This window comes from Mytilus californianus, unplaced genomic scaffold (assembly GCF_021869535.1).
Source record: "Mytilus californianus isolate M0D057914Y unplaced genomic scaffold, xbMytCali1.0.p SCAF_1, whole genome shotgun sequence".
In the NCBI taxonomy this organism is placed as follows: domain Eukaryota; kingdom Metazoa; phylum Mollusca; class Bivalvia; order Mytilida; family Mytilidae; genus Mytilus; species Mytilus californianus.
Genome location: NW_026262581.1, coordinates 103,272,385 through 103,290,512, shown reverse-complemented (window position 1 = coordinate 103,290,512; position 18,128 = coordinate 103,272,385). Strand labels below are relative to the sequence as shown.

Sequence of the window (18,128 nt, the reverse complement as noted above, 5' to 3'; positions counted from 1 at the left end):
GTTGATAGTAATATCTGTTCACTTCTGGCAAATTTCATTTTCCCTTGTCATTTGAATTAGTTTACTGGTCAATTCAACACGTTTAATTTTTTTTATTTTGCACATATTTCAATATATCACCTTTACCTACTTCTGTAAATACTCTTTGTCTATATGGAAGTTTTTTAAGTAGAAGTTTTAAGAGTGTAGCTTCTATTCAGAATTATATTAGTGGTGTCAAGACGTTACATTTGCTATTAGGATTTGAGTTTCCAACGGAAGATTGGTTTTCCATAAAATTATTGTTTAGAGGTTTGTCTCGTCAAAATCCTCATATGCCTCACAGAGCTTTGCCTATTACTCCACATATTCTTTTGAAAATGTATGAATTTTTTGATATGTCTAATCCGTCTGATGTAACTTTCTGGTGCTGTTTTTTGTTTGCCTTTTTTCTCATGGTTAGAAAGTCCAATCTAGTTCCAACCTCGGCAAAGAATTTTGATCCACGCAAACTATTATGCAGAAATAACGTCATTGTTCATAGTGATTACTTGTTGGTTAAAATGGAATGGTCAAAAACCATTCAATATGGTAATAGGAAACTTGAGTTACCATTGGTTAAGATAAAAGATTCCCCGCTTTGTCCGTATAATGCTTACAATCGTATGTGCACTCTAGTACCAGCCAATGCTGATGACCCCGCCTTTTTAATTCCACAAACTAAAGGCAATAAAATTTTATGTTATTCTTTTTTTCAGAAAAAACTCAGAGACATTTTAGAAAGGTGTGGGTTAGACTCTTCTAAATTTTCCTCTCATTCTTTTCGCAGAGGAGGGGCTACATGGGCTTTTCACAGTAAAGTTCCTTCTGAGTTAATACAATTTCACGGGGATTGGCGTAGTGATGCCTATAAAGTTTATTTAGAATTTGATTTACATGACAAATTGTCTATATCACGAGCTATGGCTGAGGAAATTCCCATTTAATTTTTGTTTTTTTTTGTAGACAATGTGTCAAAAAATAAGGTTTTGTTGTTGTCAGATTCTACTTGCAAATACGTAAATAACATTAACTGGCTGGAATGCAATGCTATATCTGGTGCTAATATATACACACTTCATCAATTTGTGAAAGACAATAAAGCACTGTTGAGAAGATACACACATTTGTTATTGCATGTAGGCACAAACGATGTTGGGAATGGTTTATCCAGTAAATTGATAATTCAATATTACAATAATTTAATTGATTTTATTTGCAACACTTTACCGTCTTTAAAGATAATAGTTTCAGCAATTTTGCCAAGACCCATAGATTTTGATGACACAAAACAAACTGTTATAGATTGTAATAAAGCATTGGCGAAGTTAACGTTAAAGAGAAATATTTTATTTGTTAAAACTTACAAGCAATTTGTTCAGCAACCAGGATCTATTTATAAAAGAAAATGCTTTTGTAAAGATAGATTACATTTTATTTTAAGTTATTTTGGCGTTTCTGTTATACGAAACTTTTTTATAGGTGTAGTTAATCATTTGTAATTAGAATATTGTATTTACATGTACTTTTTTGGTCAAGATACTTTGTGGTTTTTAACTTTATTTTTCAGAAGATGATGGTCAAGAAAGCTGGGCTAGACCATTACTTCTACATCTGGTTTACCTGTGAACCTCTATTAGTTTGCAGGATTCCAGTATTTGTTGGTTGTATTATCAGGTATGTTTATATTATAGTGTAGTTTTTATTTAACACTGGACACTTTATAGTGGCCGTTGGTTTGGTGCATTTATATATTTTGGAAGTTAATATTTATAATTAATATGGACTTTAAATGAAAAATTATTTATGACATATGTATGATTGTAAATGTTTATTTATGCCAAAATATGATTATCATTACTTATGTGTTGAGTTTTGTTTTACTTACATCGAAATGGGAGTGGAGGGAATTGGTAAATTTTTAATCAATTAAAAATGCTTAATTCCATCTCGGATACTTTCGACATAACTCGTTACCTGTTTGTATGCATAATTTATCGTTCGTATTTTAATCTCCTCTGATTGGTTGATAGTAATATCTGTTCACTTCTGGCAAATTTCATTTTCCCTTGTCATTTGAATTAGTTTACTGGTCAATTCAACACGTTTAATTTACCCACCCTCCCGCCCATTTTTTGTTTTTGTTTGTATTACTTGAACATTTTTTGTACATGCGTTATACCTTATTAAATCGAAGATGTTAGTCTTTTTCAGATAATGCAGATTGCTGAATTTGATGTCTTTAATATGGGATGTGACTGGTGCATTTATATATTTTGGAAGTTAATATTTATAATTAATATGGACTTTAAATGAAAAATTATTTATGACATATGTATGATTGTAAATGTTTATTTATGCCAAAATATGATTATCATTACTTATGTGTTGAGTTTTGTTTTACTTACATCGAAATGGGAGTGGAGGGAATTATCATTTGAATTGTTACAAAAAAGTATTTTTAAGTGCACACCAAAGTGCTCCTCAGTAAGGAGTTTTATAAATATAACAGGTGAGACAGGAGATGATCATATTTTATATTGATGCAATAATATATTGCAGAAGGTATAAACAGTTACTTTTTTCTCCATCATTGTTAAAATAAATTTGTTGAGTGCTCCTATGTCAGGAGGATTATAAAATACAAGAAGTATTAAAAACAGGAAGTGAATCTTGTTATGTTCAAAGTACAAATATCTTTGATTCCTCTTTAAATTTCATACTCATGGTTATGAAACAAAACATTTTTTACCAATTAAGTCAAAACTATGTATGCCTTTAAAATTGTTTAAGATTTTATTTTTTATGTTATGCCTACTGAAATAATTTTTTTCAGGTGTACATGCTGTACATAAACATTACAAATGGATAACATGTGGACATTTCATTCTGTATTAAATATCTAGTATTTGTTCAATTATCTTAAATCCACTAATTAGCAGTAAACAATCATTAACAAATGTGATAAAACTGCCAAAGCACTAGGTATTTAAATTAATCCCATTGTCAGTTAATTAGTGTTACACAATCAGGTAACAATTTTACCGGAAACGCCGGTAGGCATGAAATTTGGAAATTTTATTTTTTTGAAAAGGCAGAGGGGTGCATTCTTTTACTTTGGAGGGCAGAAGGGCGGGGGTAAGGGCACCAAGGGCGGGCCGCCCTTCTATTTAGGGCAGGCGGGAACACTGATAATGACGTGTAGAGTTATAGCTGAGGCACTTTCAAGATAAAAATGGAGTGTAAGAAGTTATATTATAGCAAGCGAAAACGTTTTTGTTATGTAGTTGACAAAATATCAAGTACACTATACAACATTAAGATAAATCTGAAACCAAAACCAACTATTATTTAAAGGCTTTAAAATATCAATCTACAGTGTGATTTTCTACCTTAAAACAGAAAATTGTAAGATTTGTGTAATTGTAATGATGTCTATTTTGATACGATATTTGATATTTTTGAAGTTGGGTCATGCAGTTTGGGGTCATTTTAGAGCTTTGAGCACGATTTCCAAGAAAATCCACTGTCAGACCTATTCCTTATTTTTCTTCTGCAAGTAGTAGAACTTACATTGCACTATGCAAGACACCAACATTCAAATGATGATAAAGCCGTATTTTCCTCACAGGTTGACCAGCCGTACAAGAATATGGACATGAGGGACAAATTTTGAAAAAGACCCATATATATGTCTCTGCCGGTAGTAAATAAAATAGTTGAGTCATTTACACATATAAAATGAAAAGGAAGTCATTAAGCGGCCGAATATCCCTTACTTCGGAATATAAAATATTGTCTGTATTGTCTACAGACAATATTTTCAATATTTTGTACGATTTTTTGTCCGTAGAACAATATTTTCATAGGGGACATTATCTTATGTTACAAATGCAGTGTACCTTCAACAGGACTTTCTTTAAAATTACTCTGAAAGCCAATGTAAATATCGTAAACCAATCTGTTCATAATTTTCCTCAGACTGTTTCTCTACACTTGTTTTCGTTTCCATCTTGAATATCGATTAGATTAACAATGCCCGGATGTTCAGCAGCTGAAACAGAAATACAGTGCGTTCCATATGATAGATTCCAAAGTTGGCGTGTAATATTCGCTGATATCGTTAGCAGTGCAGTATCGCTAATTATAGTGGCAATGCTTTAGAGGAAAATTATGCATTTCGTTATTGAAATTTTGTTGAACAATAAAGGTGGAGTGACATTTTAGTTTTCAATGTAATTTCACGGTCCACTAAACATAGAAAATGATAGTGCGAGTGGGGCATCCGTGTTTTTTAGTGTTATCCAGAGACACATATACATAAGTCTCTTGGTTATTTATGCTTTAATTTATTTCCACAAACCAAATTCTACTTGGTACAGCCTCAGGTACATTCAATCGATCATTTAAAGATATCAAGCAAACACGATAAGAAGAAGGGTTGCAGGAAAAAATAACAAAACGTGACTCTTTTCAAGGATTTGTAATCCTTGCTCTTTTCAATACTATAAAACAGATTATCTCGCAAATTTGACATGGAGGTGTTTAATTTCCAGTAGGCTGACAAAAGCCAATCCCTTTTCAAGATTTCTCCTACTATCCAAATTTCAAAAAATTCTCTGAACTCATTTTCAAACTGATTTTCATAAAAATTTCATCAAATATTTATAATTTTCTAAACAATTTTAATTGTTTTGTTTTAAAAATCTTACTTTTACACAAGTTACCATATCAGAGGCGGATCCAGCCATTTTTAAAAGGGAAGTTTCAACCCAGGATAAAGGGGGGGGGGGGGGGGGTCCAACCATATGTCCCCATTCAAAAGCATTGATCGTCAAAAAAAGGGGGGTTCCAACCCCCGGCCCCCCTCCCCCTGGATCCGCCACTGTATATCAATTTTAAATATTTCTATTGGTTGTAATTATATATATATATAATTACTCTAAATATCAGCACAACAATGTTAAACAGTCTGCAAATTTGCGGCAGCAAGTTTTTGTTCTTCCCTCTAGGTGGCCGAGTGGTCTAGAGCGCTGGACACAGCTAGTGCAGACGGTGATGTCTCTCGATATCTCAATAGCATGAGTTCGAATCCTGGGGAGGGAAGGAAAAAAAATTTGCTTCCGCAAATTTGCAGATTTAACATTGTTGTGCTGATATTTAGAGTAATTATGAATATACTATGTGTTTTAGCCGTTTATCACCTTTACTGGTATTCCAATGGATGGATCTATCGTATGTCTCTTGTTTAAACGTACTTATATATATGTATGTATAGATTATAAACAAGTCTAAATTGAAAACAACGTTAACATGGCATTTTTCATATCAGACCCCTTATCAGCCCTAGGTCACGATATCAGCACGAGAGCCGACAGGCTCGAGTGATGATTTTGACCATGGGCTGATAAGGGGTCTGATATGAAAATTTAAATGACATGTTATATTCTTTTTATAATATACTTCAGCAGAAGACATACAGACACAAAATATTTTTAAAACTTTGAAAAAATGCATTTGTTGTAATATTTGTTTTGCATTTTTTAATAATATATTTTCTTGATTCCTAATATTTTTTTCATCCAACTTTGTTATGTTTTACACAAAATACGTACGATATTGAGGTGTATTTTCCGGAATTTGCCGAATGACGTCGAATTGTCATGCGATAACGTTACAGAAAGGCATGCGCTAATAACCGGAAGCAGTTGACATAAAACGGAAGCAGTTGATATAAACCGGGAGCAGTTGATAACAAAAGTCATATCACACGGCAAAAGCAATTCTTCAAATTTAATGAATAAATATATGTACAAATTAGTTTTATCATGGAGTACAATTATACCATTATTTTCTATAAGTATATGATAAAATATATATATAATTCGTCTTAATAACAGCCCAACAATGTTAGATCTGTAAATTTGCGGAAGCAAATTTTTGTTCTTCCCTGGCCGGGATTTGAACTCATGCTACTGAGATATCGTGGCACCAATCGCCTTGCACTATGCCCGGCGCGCTAGACCACTGGACCACCTACGCTCGACAAAAATCCAGCATTCGGTGGCCGGATGTTACCTTTCCTCGTCAATTTTTATCTAGCGTCGTAACACAGTACATGATATATAAGGGATGAAGATGGAATATTACAGATCAGCTGAATTATCTATCGTAGAGGATCTTACGAATTGATATAGGATGCAGTCACAGAAATAATTTTATTATAAGTACGTCTGAACCAGTGACAGCTTTACGACAGATTTTATCCATTGGATCACCAGTGATGATGATACAAGGCTGAAAACACATTCTGTATATATAATTCGTCTAAATAACAGCCAAACAATGTTCTTCCCTGGCCTATATACAAAAGTCTAAAGATTTGCGCAACGGTACTAAATATAAGATGGTAATATACGAAGATCAGTGTATATAAAGTGCGGATCCTGAAATATCATTTTCACTGTATATGCCATACATTTCTAATGTAGAATGATAGATAAACAGACGAAAATTTTATGATTTTGGAATAAAATAATAAATAATATATAAAATGGATTGTTTTAAAAACTTGTATCATAAGCTTAAGTAAGAGATGTAGACGGGTTTATATCGCACATACAGATGATGATGATGATGATGGCTGGCTGCTTAACGTCCAGTGGCAAATTAATATGCATATTCAGGACGAGAACATGTTAATTTAATATGATTGTGAACCCTGCTTTGTATTAGACGACACGCTGAGCCGGATTTTTAATGTGCTGGTTCACAAAGTAACAGTCCGCAGGAAGACTATAACCTTACCCGGACACATTATTCTGACTCCGGGCTGACCAGTCTTTGCTCTTACTCCTTAATGCTGCGTGCTTGGTGGAGAAGCAGCAAATACCAATTTTAATGTCTTGGTCCCAGGCAGAAAATCCTGGCCGTGTTAGGCGCAACTTTTTGGAAGTTTTGGTCCTCGGTGCTCTTCAGCTTTGTACTTGTTTTGGCTTTCAATCTTTTTTTATCTGAGCGTCACTGGTTAGTCTTGTGTGGACGAGACGCACGTCTGGCGTATTGAATTTTAAGCCTAGTACCTTCTGCTAGCTATTATTCGTGTGTTTCTTTGTCCTATATGTTCTCCCATTTATTTGTATTGTGGTCCTGTCATGTGATGTTGTCGTTTTGGTGTTGTGTTTGACGTTGCCATAAAAACGGGAGGTTTGGCATGCCACAAAACCAGGTTCAACCCACCATTTTTTCTTTAAAATGTCCTGTACCAAGTCAGGAAAATGGCCATTGTTATATTATAGTTCGTTTCTGTGTGTGTTACATTTTAATGTTGTGTTTTTGTTGTGTCGTTGTTCTCCTCTTATATTTGATGCGTTTCCCTCAGTTTTAGTTTGTAACCCGGATTTGTTTTTATCTCTATCGATTTATGAGTTTCGAACAGCGGTATACTACTGTTGCCTTTATTTGACCCGGCCGGAGTTCGAACCCACGACCTCCCGCACTCGAGGCGAGCACGCTACCACGAGACCACCGAGGCGGTCGCACATACAGCGATCAAGGTGTAAAATCGTTACACAAATAAGTAAATATTAAGAATATCTTTCACGAACAGAGCGTGCATGAGATCTAAAAGCAGCAGTAAAGTTTAATTTTTAGAAAAAAGATACCTTTTAACATAATCATTAATGTTGTATAACTTTAAACAGGTTTTGATATTCAGTTTGCTAATATTGAGTTAAATTCCACTATGCTGCTTTCGTTGTGCGATTCATGTTCACTGTCGAATAATGATATAATACTTTCATTTTCACAGTCATTACTGTAGGGGCGATTCTTTTCAATTGTATATGCGGTACATTTTTACAGAAGGAATCTTTATCATTTTCATCAAATAGAGTGTTAGTTCACCCGACTGCTTGACAAACTAAATAAAGTCAGAAGGATTTGATAATACTTACTTTGTGAGTGAAAAAGAAAATTGAAAAATTGAATCGAACAAAAACAAATATTTAGTATTTGTTAAAACAGTCTAAATAATGCAATAAACCCCTTATTTTTTGTTTTATTTAAACGAAAAGTTTTACACATCAATTGTTAGTCTGTCTAAGTATTTACAGATTAACGGAAAGAACTAGACCGATTGTGTACTTCTATCTTACAATCAAAGATGGCGGTATACAGTTAGTTTAAATAATAAACGGACAACGTCCGCAATCAACTGTGCGGTTAACCGGTTAAGTATGTACGATAAGTTTAGATTTTTAAATTGTAAATATCATCAATATTTAATTCATCAAATGAATATTGTCAGTTTTTTGCATGTCCAATTATCACATAAAACCACGATGAAAATCCATAGCACCAAAATTCCACATCAGAAATGATCGCACTTACAGGGATAATGCATCGCACCAAATGTCAAAATGAATCGCTTTCAATAACTTTATTCTAGATTCTGTTGCTTTAATAATATATTTTTGGACTTCAATCATATAATGGTACATTGTAAAGTCATATTTCAATGAAATTATGTTAAAAAATACATTCAAATCAATTATTTTGTATTTTCAAAACATAAACAAACACAGTTTTCCCCATAATCCTTTATTCTACAATATTAATACTCGTTTAGTATATTATTTATTTATGTATTTCTCTGTCCTGAGTGTTCTTGCGTTTATTTGTACTGTAATTCCTGTCACGAAAAGTTGTCATTTTAGCGCTATTTTTAACAATGCCATATAAGCGGGAGGTCTGGCTAGCCATAAAACCAGGTTCCACCCATATTTTCTTAAAATGTCCTGTATCAAGTCAGGAATACGGCAGTTGTTATCAAATAGTCCGTTTCTATGTATGTTGGCGTTTGTTTTTGTAGCAGTTCAGTGTTTCTGTTGTTCTGTTGTTTTACTCTTATAGTTGATGTGCTTCCCTCGGTTTTGGTTTGTGACCCGGATTTGTTTTCGCCTAATCGATTTATGACTATTGAACAGCGGTAAACTACTGTTGCCTTTATTTATGACAGTGAAAATGAACTATCTGGATTCGCACTTGTTGTAACATTGTGTTGACAAATAGCCTTCGTCAGTGTCAACAACTTTTACAATACAGATATACATATATTCTATCGATGTCGTTATATCAACAGAGTCCACCTTCTAAACGACCTTGATAAACTGGCACTCTGTAAACAAAACATGGCAGATGAGTTTCCATCCAGAAAAATGCAATGTGCTTACCATCGTAAGAAAGAGAGAACTAACTTGAACAAGAATAAGCCTACTGTGAAAAATGCCTGTACCATATCTGAAAGAGTATATTATCGGATTGAGATGGTTCAACAAAGAACTGCCAGATACGTTCAGAACAGATGCACAACATCTCATCTGTCACAGAAATGCATCAGAAACTAGAATGTACATCATTTGAAGAACGCAGAAATTTCAAAGATCAAGACTAGTACTTATGTACAAATTCATAAATGGACTAGTCAAAAAAGATGCGTCAGATAGAGTAATTACACCAACATATATATTGTAGCTTCTTCCGAGTACATCCTGCAGCACATTAGTTGAGAGGGAATCATTATATTCATAAATATTAGATACTGGAACTGATACGGTCACGGCCAAGAGTTGTATAATTAAGAAGCACATAGAGGTTTGGTGTAAGTAATTGCAAGGATTTTTATAAATCATTGGTTACAGCTTTTCTTTATTGACCTGATTTTTACAAAATTACCGTCGAAGAATTTTTTCTAATTCATTCAACTTTGTCAGACTTCCTTGTAGTGACTGATTTGATATTTGACATTAACACAGCAGTGTGTAATGGGTATTAACGGATCACACATATTAATATTTTCTCGCGGTTCGAAGTAAAGCGGGAAAATATTGTATTGACGTTATGGGTAATATGCGTATGGTCCAATCAGAGGGGTTGATTTAGATCCGGGTATGTAGGTATGTTTGATTTGTTTGTCACTTTCTAGCCGCCGTTCGTACGTGCATGACTTAAAATGGACGCCGATATCAGAGAAATAATCCAAGCCGAAGTACAAAGTGCCATACTAGGAACTCAAGATAAACTATTGAACAGTTTTACTTCACTGCTCGACACACGGTTAAATGGTTTCCAGCAAAACATCCAGGATAGCCAGAAGGCATTTTCCGAGTCACAGTTGGCCAAAATCGACGAGACCATGACAGAGACCTTCAAGTTCCGTAAAAGGGGCAATGAAGAACAGTATAAGCACAACAAGAAGGTTTTCGTGAAGGTTCTCGAAGCTAACAGCCAGTTAGAATCAGAAAATTTGAACAATGACAACATCCAAACCGCAAAAAGAAAGATTTACGAAGGTATGGAAATGATAAAGTCAAGGCAAAAGCTCATAAAGTTAGCAGATTCTTCAGACGCAGGATGGCGTGTTGTCGACGAATATACTACAAATCCTTTGGCAGAAGATTCCGAAGATGAAAAAAGAATATACAAGGCACAAAGTAGAGCCGATTCCAAGATAAAGAAAGAGAAGGCTAAACGCAAGACCGATCCAAGGCCAACACCTTATAAGACTAAACAACTGGCTCCAGAGAATCCGATTCCAGTCAATACAAACAAGATGTTTCGCCCTGGAAGATGTTTCAATTGTAGTGAAACTGGTCATTGGAGGAGAGAGTGTCCTCGTGCTACGGTGCAGCATACAAACAAGATAAGTACTAATATGTTTTTACGTAACGTTAGTAGTAGTTCGAGTACACCTTTGTATACAAACAAACGTTACGCAACACAACATTCCTTAGCAATACACATACTACGATTAATAGTAATCGTGTTCACTCAGGTATATCACCTGTAGGTAGCTTATTAGAAAATGTCAATAACTGGACAAAGATAGGTGCTAACGAACACGTTATTAATGTTATACAAAACGGGTATGTGATTCCGTTTTTAACAATTCCAGAGAGTGTAGTATTAGAAAATAATAAGTCGGCGTGCAACAATAAGATTTTTGTTGCGGAAGAAATCGAAAAGTTGTTGAAAAAAGGGTGCATAAGCAGAGTAAAAGAACAACCTCATGTTATAAACCCTCTAACAGTAGCTAACAATGGGTCAAAACTAAGATTGGTATTAGACGCCAGACATATAAATCCACATTTATTTAAATTTCGTCACAAATACGAAGACGCGGCCACAGCTAGACAAATGTTTAACAAAGAAGATTACATTTTTTCATATGATTTGAAAAGTGCATATCATCATATTAGAATTTCACATTCCGACACTACATACCTTGTTTTCGAATGGGGGGAAGAAATTTACGTTTACAACGTGTTACCATTTGGCTTGGCAACAAGTGGTTATATTTTCAGTAAAGTAGTTCGGGAAGTCGTAAAACACTGGAGAAGTAAAGGGTTAAAAATAGTTATGTATTTAGACGATGGATTAGGGGGAGGTTCTTCTTATTCGGAGGCATTAACCGCTAGTGATGCGATTAGGAATGATTTAAATCATTTTGGTTTCGAAATAGCACATGAAAAGTGTAATTGGTCTCCAGTACAAAAAGTGGAGTCGTTAGGTTTTTGTTGGTGTTTGGAAGAGGGTGTACTGAAAGTCACCGATAAAAGATTGAACAAGTTAAAAAGCGCTTTGAGTGATCTGTTACAGCAATATGAAAAGGGAATGAAATATTTCAAAGTAAGGTCACTTGCTTATATTGTTGGACAGATCATCTCAACTCAGGCTGTTTCAGGGGATCTTGCACGTTTAAGATCTAGATTTATGTATGATTGCATACTTACAAGAGAATGCTGGAATTCCAGCGTGATGTTTAGTCTCGAAGCTGTAAATGAATGCAGTTTTTGGTTAGATAATATAGAAAAAATAAATGAGATAGGATATCAGTTATGTCAGTTGACATACAATGAAGTTCAAGACTATCACGTCTTTTGTGACGCTTCAGAAACAGGTTTCGGGGGTCATTTGACCACAGGTTCAGAGGACGAACCGATAGAGATATACGGAAGTTGGTCTTCCACTGAAAAAGTAAAAAGCTCTACATGGAGAGAACTTGAATCAGTAAAAAGGGTTTTAAGAAATCTTGTGATCAAATTGCATGGTATGATAATTAGAGTTTACACAGACAATAAAAAATGTACCACACATTATGAAAGTTGGTAGTAAGAAAACAGAATTACACAGAAGCGTTATGTCTGTTCATAAAATTTGTCAAGAGAACAACATCAAACTAAATTTAGTATGGATACCACGCGAGCATAACGATAAAGCAGACAGTCTAAGTAGAAAATCAGATTGTGATGATTGGGAAATCGACGATTGGATTTTTACGTATCTGAATAAGTTATGGGGTCCATATACTTTTGATCGCTTTGCACAGGATTACAATGCAAAATGCAACAAACTCAATTCGAAATTCTGGTGCACAGGTACATCAGGCAATAATGCTTTTTCTGTGTCATGGGATGGCGAGAATAATTGGTTAGTTCCACCACCTCGTTTGGTCCCACAGACCATTAACAAAATGATACAGGATAAAGGTAGTCATACTTTGATTGTTCCTGATTGGACATCTGCCGCTTATTGGCCAATGTTCGTTGACCAAGTAGGTCATTTTAAATCTTTCATAAGAGATTTCAGGTTTTTTCAAGGTGAGTCTCACAAAACGAGGAAGGGGTCAAAACAGTATATTTTGCTCGCAGTTCTTAAAATTCAGATTAGTTGCTATAAATATTAAATGAAAAACATAGATATTTATAATTTTCATTTTCTTAACAGGCATCAGTTTAGATCGTCATGTAAAAGTCGCAATAGAGGACAGTGGAGTAGAAACAGGAAGCCATTTGTATAGTCTATATCCGAAGATGTGTGAGTTATTATTGAACAGTAAAAGTGATAATACAGTCAAGTCGTATTTCTACGCTTTTAGAAGGTGGGAAAAATTCATTACAGAACATGGACAAGATGCTTTACCTGCACAACCGGTACACGTTGCTTTATATTTGACAAATTTATTGAACAATGGATCTACTAGTCATCCCGTTTCCAATGCTGTATACGGTATAAAATGGGCCCATGAAGTGAGTGGGTTACCAGATCCTACTATAAACTCTTTCGTTACTTCCATAGTTGAAGCTTCCAAACGAACCACAACTAAAACCTCCAACAAAAAAGATCCGGTTTCAGCAGAGATATTAATTGAACTATGTACGCACTTTAAAGATTCAGATGATTTACTCATTATTAGAGATTTGACAATGATATTACTAAGTTTTTCTGGTTTTCTGAGATATGATGAAATTAGTTCGTTAAGATTTAAAGATGTTGTTATACATGACAATTATTTGATTTTGTATATTAACAAAAGTAAAACCGATCAGTATCGTCAAGGAAACGAAATTCTCATTTCGAAAGGTTTATCCATAGCTTGTCCATACGTTATGTTCATAAGATATTTAGAACTGGCCAATTTCGATTTTGACTCCAATTAATATTTATTTAGACAGATTTGCAGATCGGGCAAAAATTGTAAACTTATAGATAAAGATTAAAAGCTAAGCTATACGGCGGCTAGGGAGGCTTTATTAGGTAGAGTTAGGTTAGTTTCACCAAATTGTAATATAGGCCTACATTCTTTCAGAGCCGGTGGTGCAACGGCTGCTGCAAATGCAAACGTAAACGAGCGGTGTTTGAAAAAACACGGCCGGTGGAAGTCAGACTCTAGCAAAGATCGTTACATTGTTGACTCCACAGAGAAACGTTTACAGGTCTCGAAGGAATTGGGTTTATGATATTTGTTTAGCTCTTATTTATTCTGGCCCCTGTTCTTTGTGTAATTTCTATCAAATACGGCGGGCTGTCGGCAAATTGATATTTGCGTTTGTGTTGTTTTCTTTATAGGCATATGTAGTATAGATATACTAATATTTTCTCGCGGTTCGAAGTAAAGCGGGAAAATATTGTATTGACGTTATGGGTAATATGCGTATGGTCCAATCAGAGGGGTTGATTTAGATCCGGGTATGTAGGTATGTTTGATTTGTTTGTCACTTTCTAGCCGCCGTTCGTACGTGCATGACTTAAACTTAAGTCATATATATATATATGTATATATGTATTCATTTCAAGAATTTTTGTTTTTTGTCATCTCTCTCGTTATAGAAGGTGAGGTCCGACTACCTTTTTTCCTGAGATAGGCTTGTGCATTGTCGTTGGATACAGGTTTCCACTTAACAAAATATGGTTTTTCCTGGACGGCCTCGACTATCCGTGAGGGAAATATTTTGGAAAGATTTAAGAGAGAATGTTCATTTATAATGTATAGAAGCATTGAATTACAACATGTTTGTTATTTGTTGTTTAATAGAAACAATATTGTATTTGTTATTATAAAATTACATCCGGCGTCCGTCAAATACGGCGGGCTGTCGGCAAATTGATATTTGCGTTTGTGTTGTTTTCTTTATAGGCATATGTAATATAGATAATACTAATAGTTACTTTTCATTTAATCAATACAAAAACAAGGAGACTTGGTATGATTGCCTATAATGCAAATATCCATCAAAGACCAAATTAAAATGAAATGAACAATATTACGGGACATGTGATTTTCCTTACTAGAAAGAAATATACCGAAGTTATCAATACATCTTGCCATGAAATAACAACACTCATGTATTTACATTATATTTAGTAACCGTGCAGAAAAAGTAATCCTATGAATTTACATACACTTGGAGATGTTATAACAACAAAGTTGTCTGAAAATGCAGTTTTATTGATGAAAATAACAATTTCCTGTTCAAATGTGTTGAATAAACATGCATTAACTACTAGTATTCAAAAGATTGCATTTATGCTTCACTTGGTTTAGTGAAAAGAGAAAACAGCTTTATGACAAGAAATGGCAATGTTTGATTTTAATGAAATTACACAATATTAGTTAAACAGAAACACGGTAAACCTTTTGATTAACAGGTTTATTTATTGCATCAATAAATATATACAAAGCAAAGTCTGCAGCACTGTACATTGCAATGATGTTCAAATACTTTAGATCGAACTGTAATTAATAAATCTCAAATATCCTATAATAACTATATGACTACTTCTGAGATCAGACGAAAAATGAACGCCAATTCTAACTTTCAAAAACGTCGAGGAACTCAAATAAACCAACAGAAAAAACAGCACAGAAAAACGTCTTCGGCACTCTTGCAGGAATTCATAGAAAAATGGTAAGTTACAAATTACCTATATATATTTTTTTCATTTTGCGCGTTTAATGAATAACTCGCGTGCTATAGTTTTATCTAGTTAATATATACTGCACAATATTAATTACAGTGATGAAGAAGATAGCATGGATAATTTACTTCAAGGGAACGATACCGACGATGAAGACAGTCTATATAAGAAGATCAAACTCCAAAAATCTTTCATAGAACAAGTCCGATTTCAACCATGGCCAATGAAGAAAAAGCTAAGGATAACTGGGTAAGAAATTTGGTTTAGTTCATTGACTGCTTGTGAAATAAAAGTCTTCCGTTGCAAATTTCGGATTTGTTAAACTGTGTGTCATTGCGTGTATTTAGTAAACAAGTATATACGTTCTTTTATATAAGTATACCTTTTCAACTGAAATGAAAGCAAAAATTTAATCTATGGCCATGTGTTTTCCGTTGTCCTTTTTCTTTCTTTGTATGTGTGGTGGTTTTTTCGGAGGTGTCGGTGTACTGTTGGTGGTTGATGTGGTCTTCTGTATTGTCCAGTATTTTTTGTGATTCTAGTTATCCTTTTTTGTGCATTAAAGATACCAGATAAGAGTTCTGTAAAGCCAGTATCTTTGTCGCTCGGAAAAGGTAAATTTAAACATCTCATGTATCTTAATTAGTCTCTCTGGTTTTGAAGAAAATTCATGCAACTAGAATAGGCGAAAAAGCCTCAGAATTTCGAAAATTCGACATATTTATTAAAAGCAGTTATCCAATGTTTCATAGTTATGTAGAAGCGTTATTACGTAAAAAAACCTGTTTAATTCAAATCTTTAAGTTATGTAGAAGCGTTAATACGTAACAAAAATCTCTTTAATTCAAATCTATATTTGATGGGAATTATGTTATATCCTTATATGGGGAGTAACTTAATTAGTTGTTTGTATGCAAGTCGAAAAGTAACTTACATGTAAAAATTTTCAATTGACTGTCATTAGAATCACACTGAAATCTAACTTCGAAAATCAGAACGATAACTTCATCATGTTCATAACCTGCATAAGAATATGAAGAGTGTTTATCCAGCTTTTAGGTATAGACCTTATCTAACATTTTTGAACTAAATTTGAATATCTGTTTCTGCAGCACGGTTAAAGATTATCTTGAACGATATGAAGGTAAACTGTCAAAAAGACACGGCTGCTGGGAAAAGTTTATTATGGTAATTATCATTTAGAGTTCGAAACAATTTGATTAGCAGATAATTGGCATTCTACCTTCGAACAAATCAAGGTTTCAAGAAGTACTGTAATCCTTCACTGTTTTGTGTCAGAGGTTTTGTGTATTAAAGTTAATTCTTAATAGAGACGTTATTTACATAAACAATGATTGATAACTTATATAATTTGGTCATTTTGGAAGACCTTTTTTTTTAAAGATTAGCTGTGATAATAATATTTCTTATTTTTAAAGCTCAGTGTGATGTTTAGTAAAATGTTTAGATCTTTTTTGATTTTTAGAATTTGAATTTTACACATATAGACTAAGAATGACTTGTTTTGTTAATTATTTTTACATATAGATTTTAGAAATGTTTGTAAATAAGTGTCTCATCAGTCTACATAAGGGTGGATATTTGGTCATGTCAATTCTGTGTTGTTTATGTAATTGTATATATATATGTATGATCAAATATGTGACTTTATAATAAAATAAATCATTATTATTATTTTTATTATTTATATAATAAATTCGAATTAGAAAAAGGGTAATCAGATAAGACAAAAGCAATATTTTATAATCATATCATATCATATATAAATTACCAGAGAAAAAAAAGAACGTTGATCTATTAAAGCGACTGCACATAATCAACGGCTGTTTTGTTGCTTTCTTTTTTTGTATAATTCAAGTCCATGAGGAGATTCAAAAGAAGTTTTGACGATTTTGCACAGATTTTGATTCCATGGGAAATGAGAGTCAAGGCCATTGAAAGTAAATATATTGTTTAAATTCAGGTTAATAAAAGAAGTAATAGTATTCTTTGAATGGCCAAATGTGAATCCATTCAAACGAGAAAACTAACGGCCTGACCTATAACAAACCAACAAATCAATTAACGAAAAACAAATATGAGAGACATGAATCAACGACAACCAATGAATTACAGGCTCCAAATAAATAAAGGCAACAGTAGTATACCGCTGTTCGAAATTCATAAATCGATTGAGAAAAAAACAAATTCGGGTTACAAACTAAAACTGAGGGAAACACATCAAATATAAGAGGAGAACTACGACACAACAGAAACCTATATGTAATAATAATTAACAAAAGAATGCCGCGAGGTTGGACATATTCGGAGCGCTCGATCAACCTTCCCCTAACTTGGGACAGTGGTGTAACAGCACAACATAAGAAAAAACTGTGAAACGCAATTGGAAACGGCTTAACTCAATAGATTGATACGAAGCAAAAAGCGCAACTAGTATAAGAACAAAAGACACAAAGTACGAATCTGAGAGAACTCATGATTACTGAAAGCAAGTTCCAGATAAATAAATCATGTTCTCACAAACTAAAGTATCAATCAGTACACACCCAATAGATTAAATGTAAAAACGTCATTAAAAGTCTGGGAAAAGTATGACCTTGTGCAATCACTTTTAATGATCCACAGCCTCTCTATAAAGATATTATTTCCTTTACTTTTCTAGGTCATTTTGGTTCTGTTGTTTCATCATATTTTGTATTTCTCCGATGGCTAATGTGGATAAACATTTGGCTAGCAGCTTTGCCGTTATGCTTTTTGATTATCCCTGAGATAAGTATGCTTCTACAAGTCATCTTGAGAAGAAAAAGGGTTATGGTGTTGTTCATGTTATT

The 18,128-nt window shown here is 33.8% G+C and overlaps 2 protein-coding genes across 3 annotated transcripts in view; one reads left to right on the top strand and one right to left on the bottom strand.

Moving 5' to 3' along the window:
* LOC127728382 (sodium leak channel NALCN-like) overlaps positions 1-4,034 on the bottom strand; it is a 70,137-nt gene extending 66,103 nt beyond the window's left edge. For both annotated transcript variants that reach the window (XM_052235736.1, XM_052235744.1), the window contains exon 1: positions 3,921-4,034. The gene's annotated coding sequence lies outside the window, so the exon portion shown is untranslated. The remainder of the gene's footprint in view (positions 1-3,920) is intronic.
* An 8,751-nt stretch (positions 4,035-12,785) lies between these two features.
* LOC127738540 (integrase/recombinase xerD homolog) lies at positions 12,786-13,842 on the top strand (the record flags this gene model as incomplete). The annotated part of the gene is made up of 2 exons (XM_052249827.1): positions 12,786-13,489; positions 13,646-13,842. Coding segments are annotated over 2 exons (876 nt in total), but the record flags the coding sequence as incomplete, so codon positions are not given.
* Between the last annotated feature and the right edge of the window lie 4,286 nt (positions 13,843-18,128).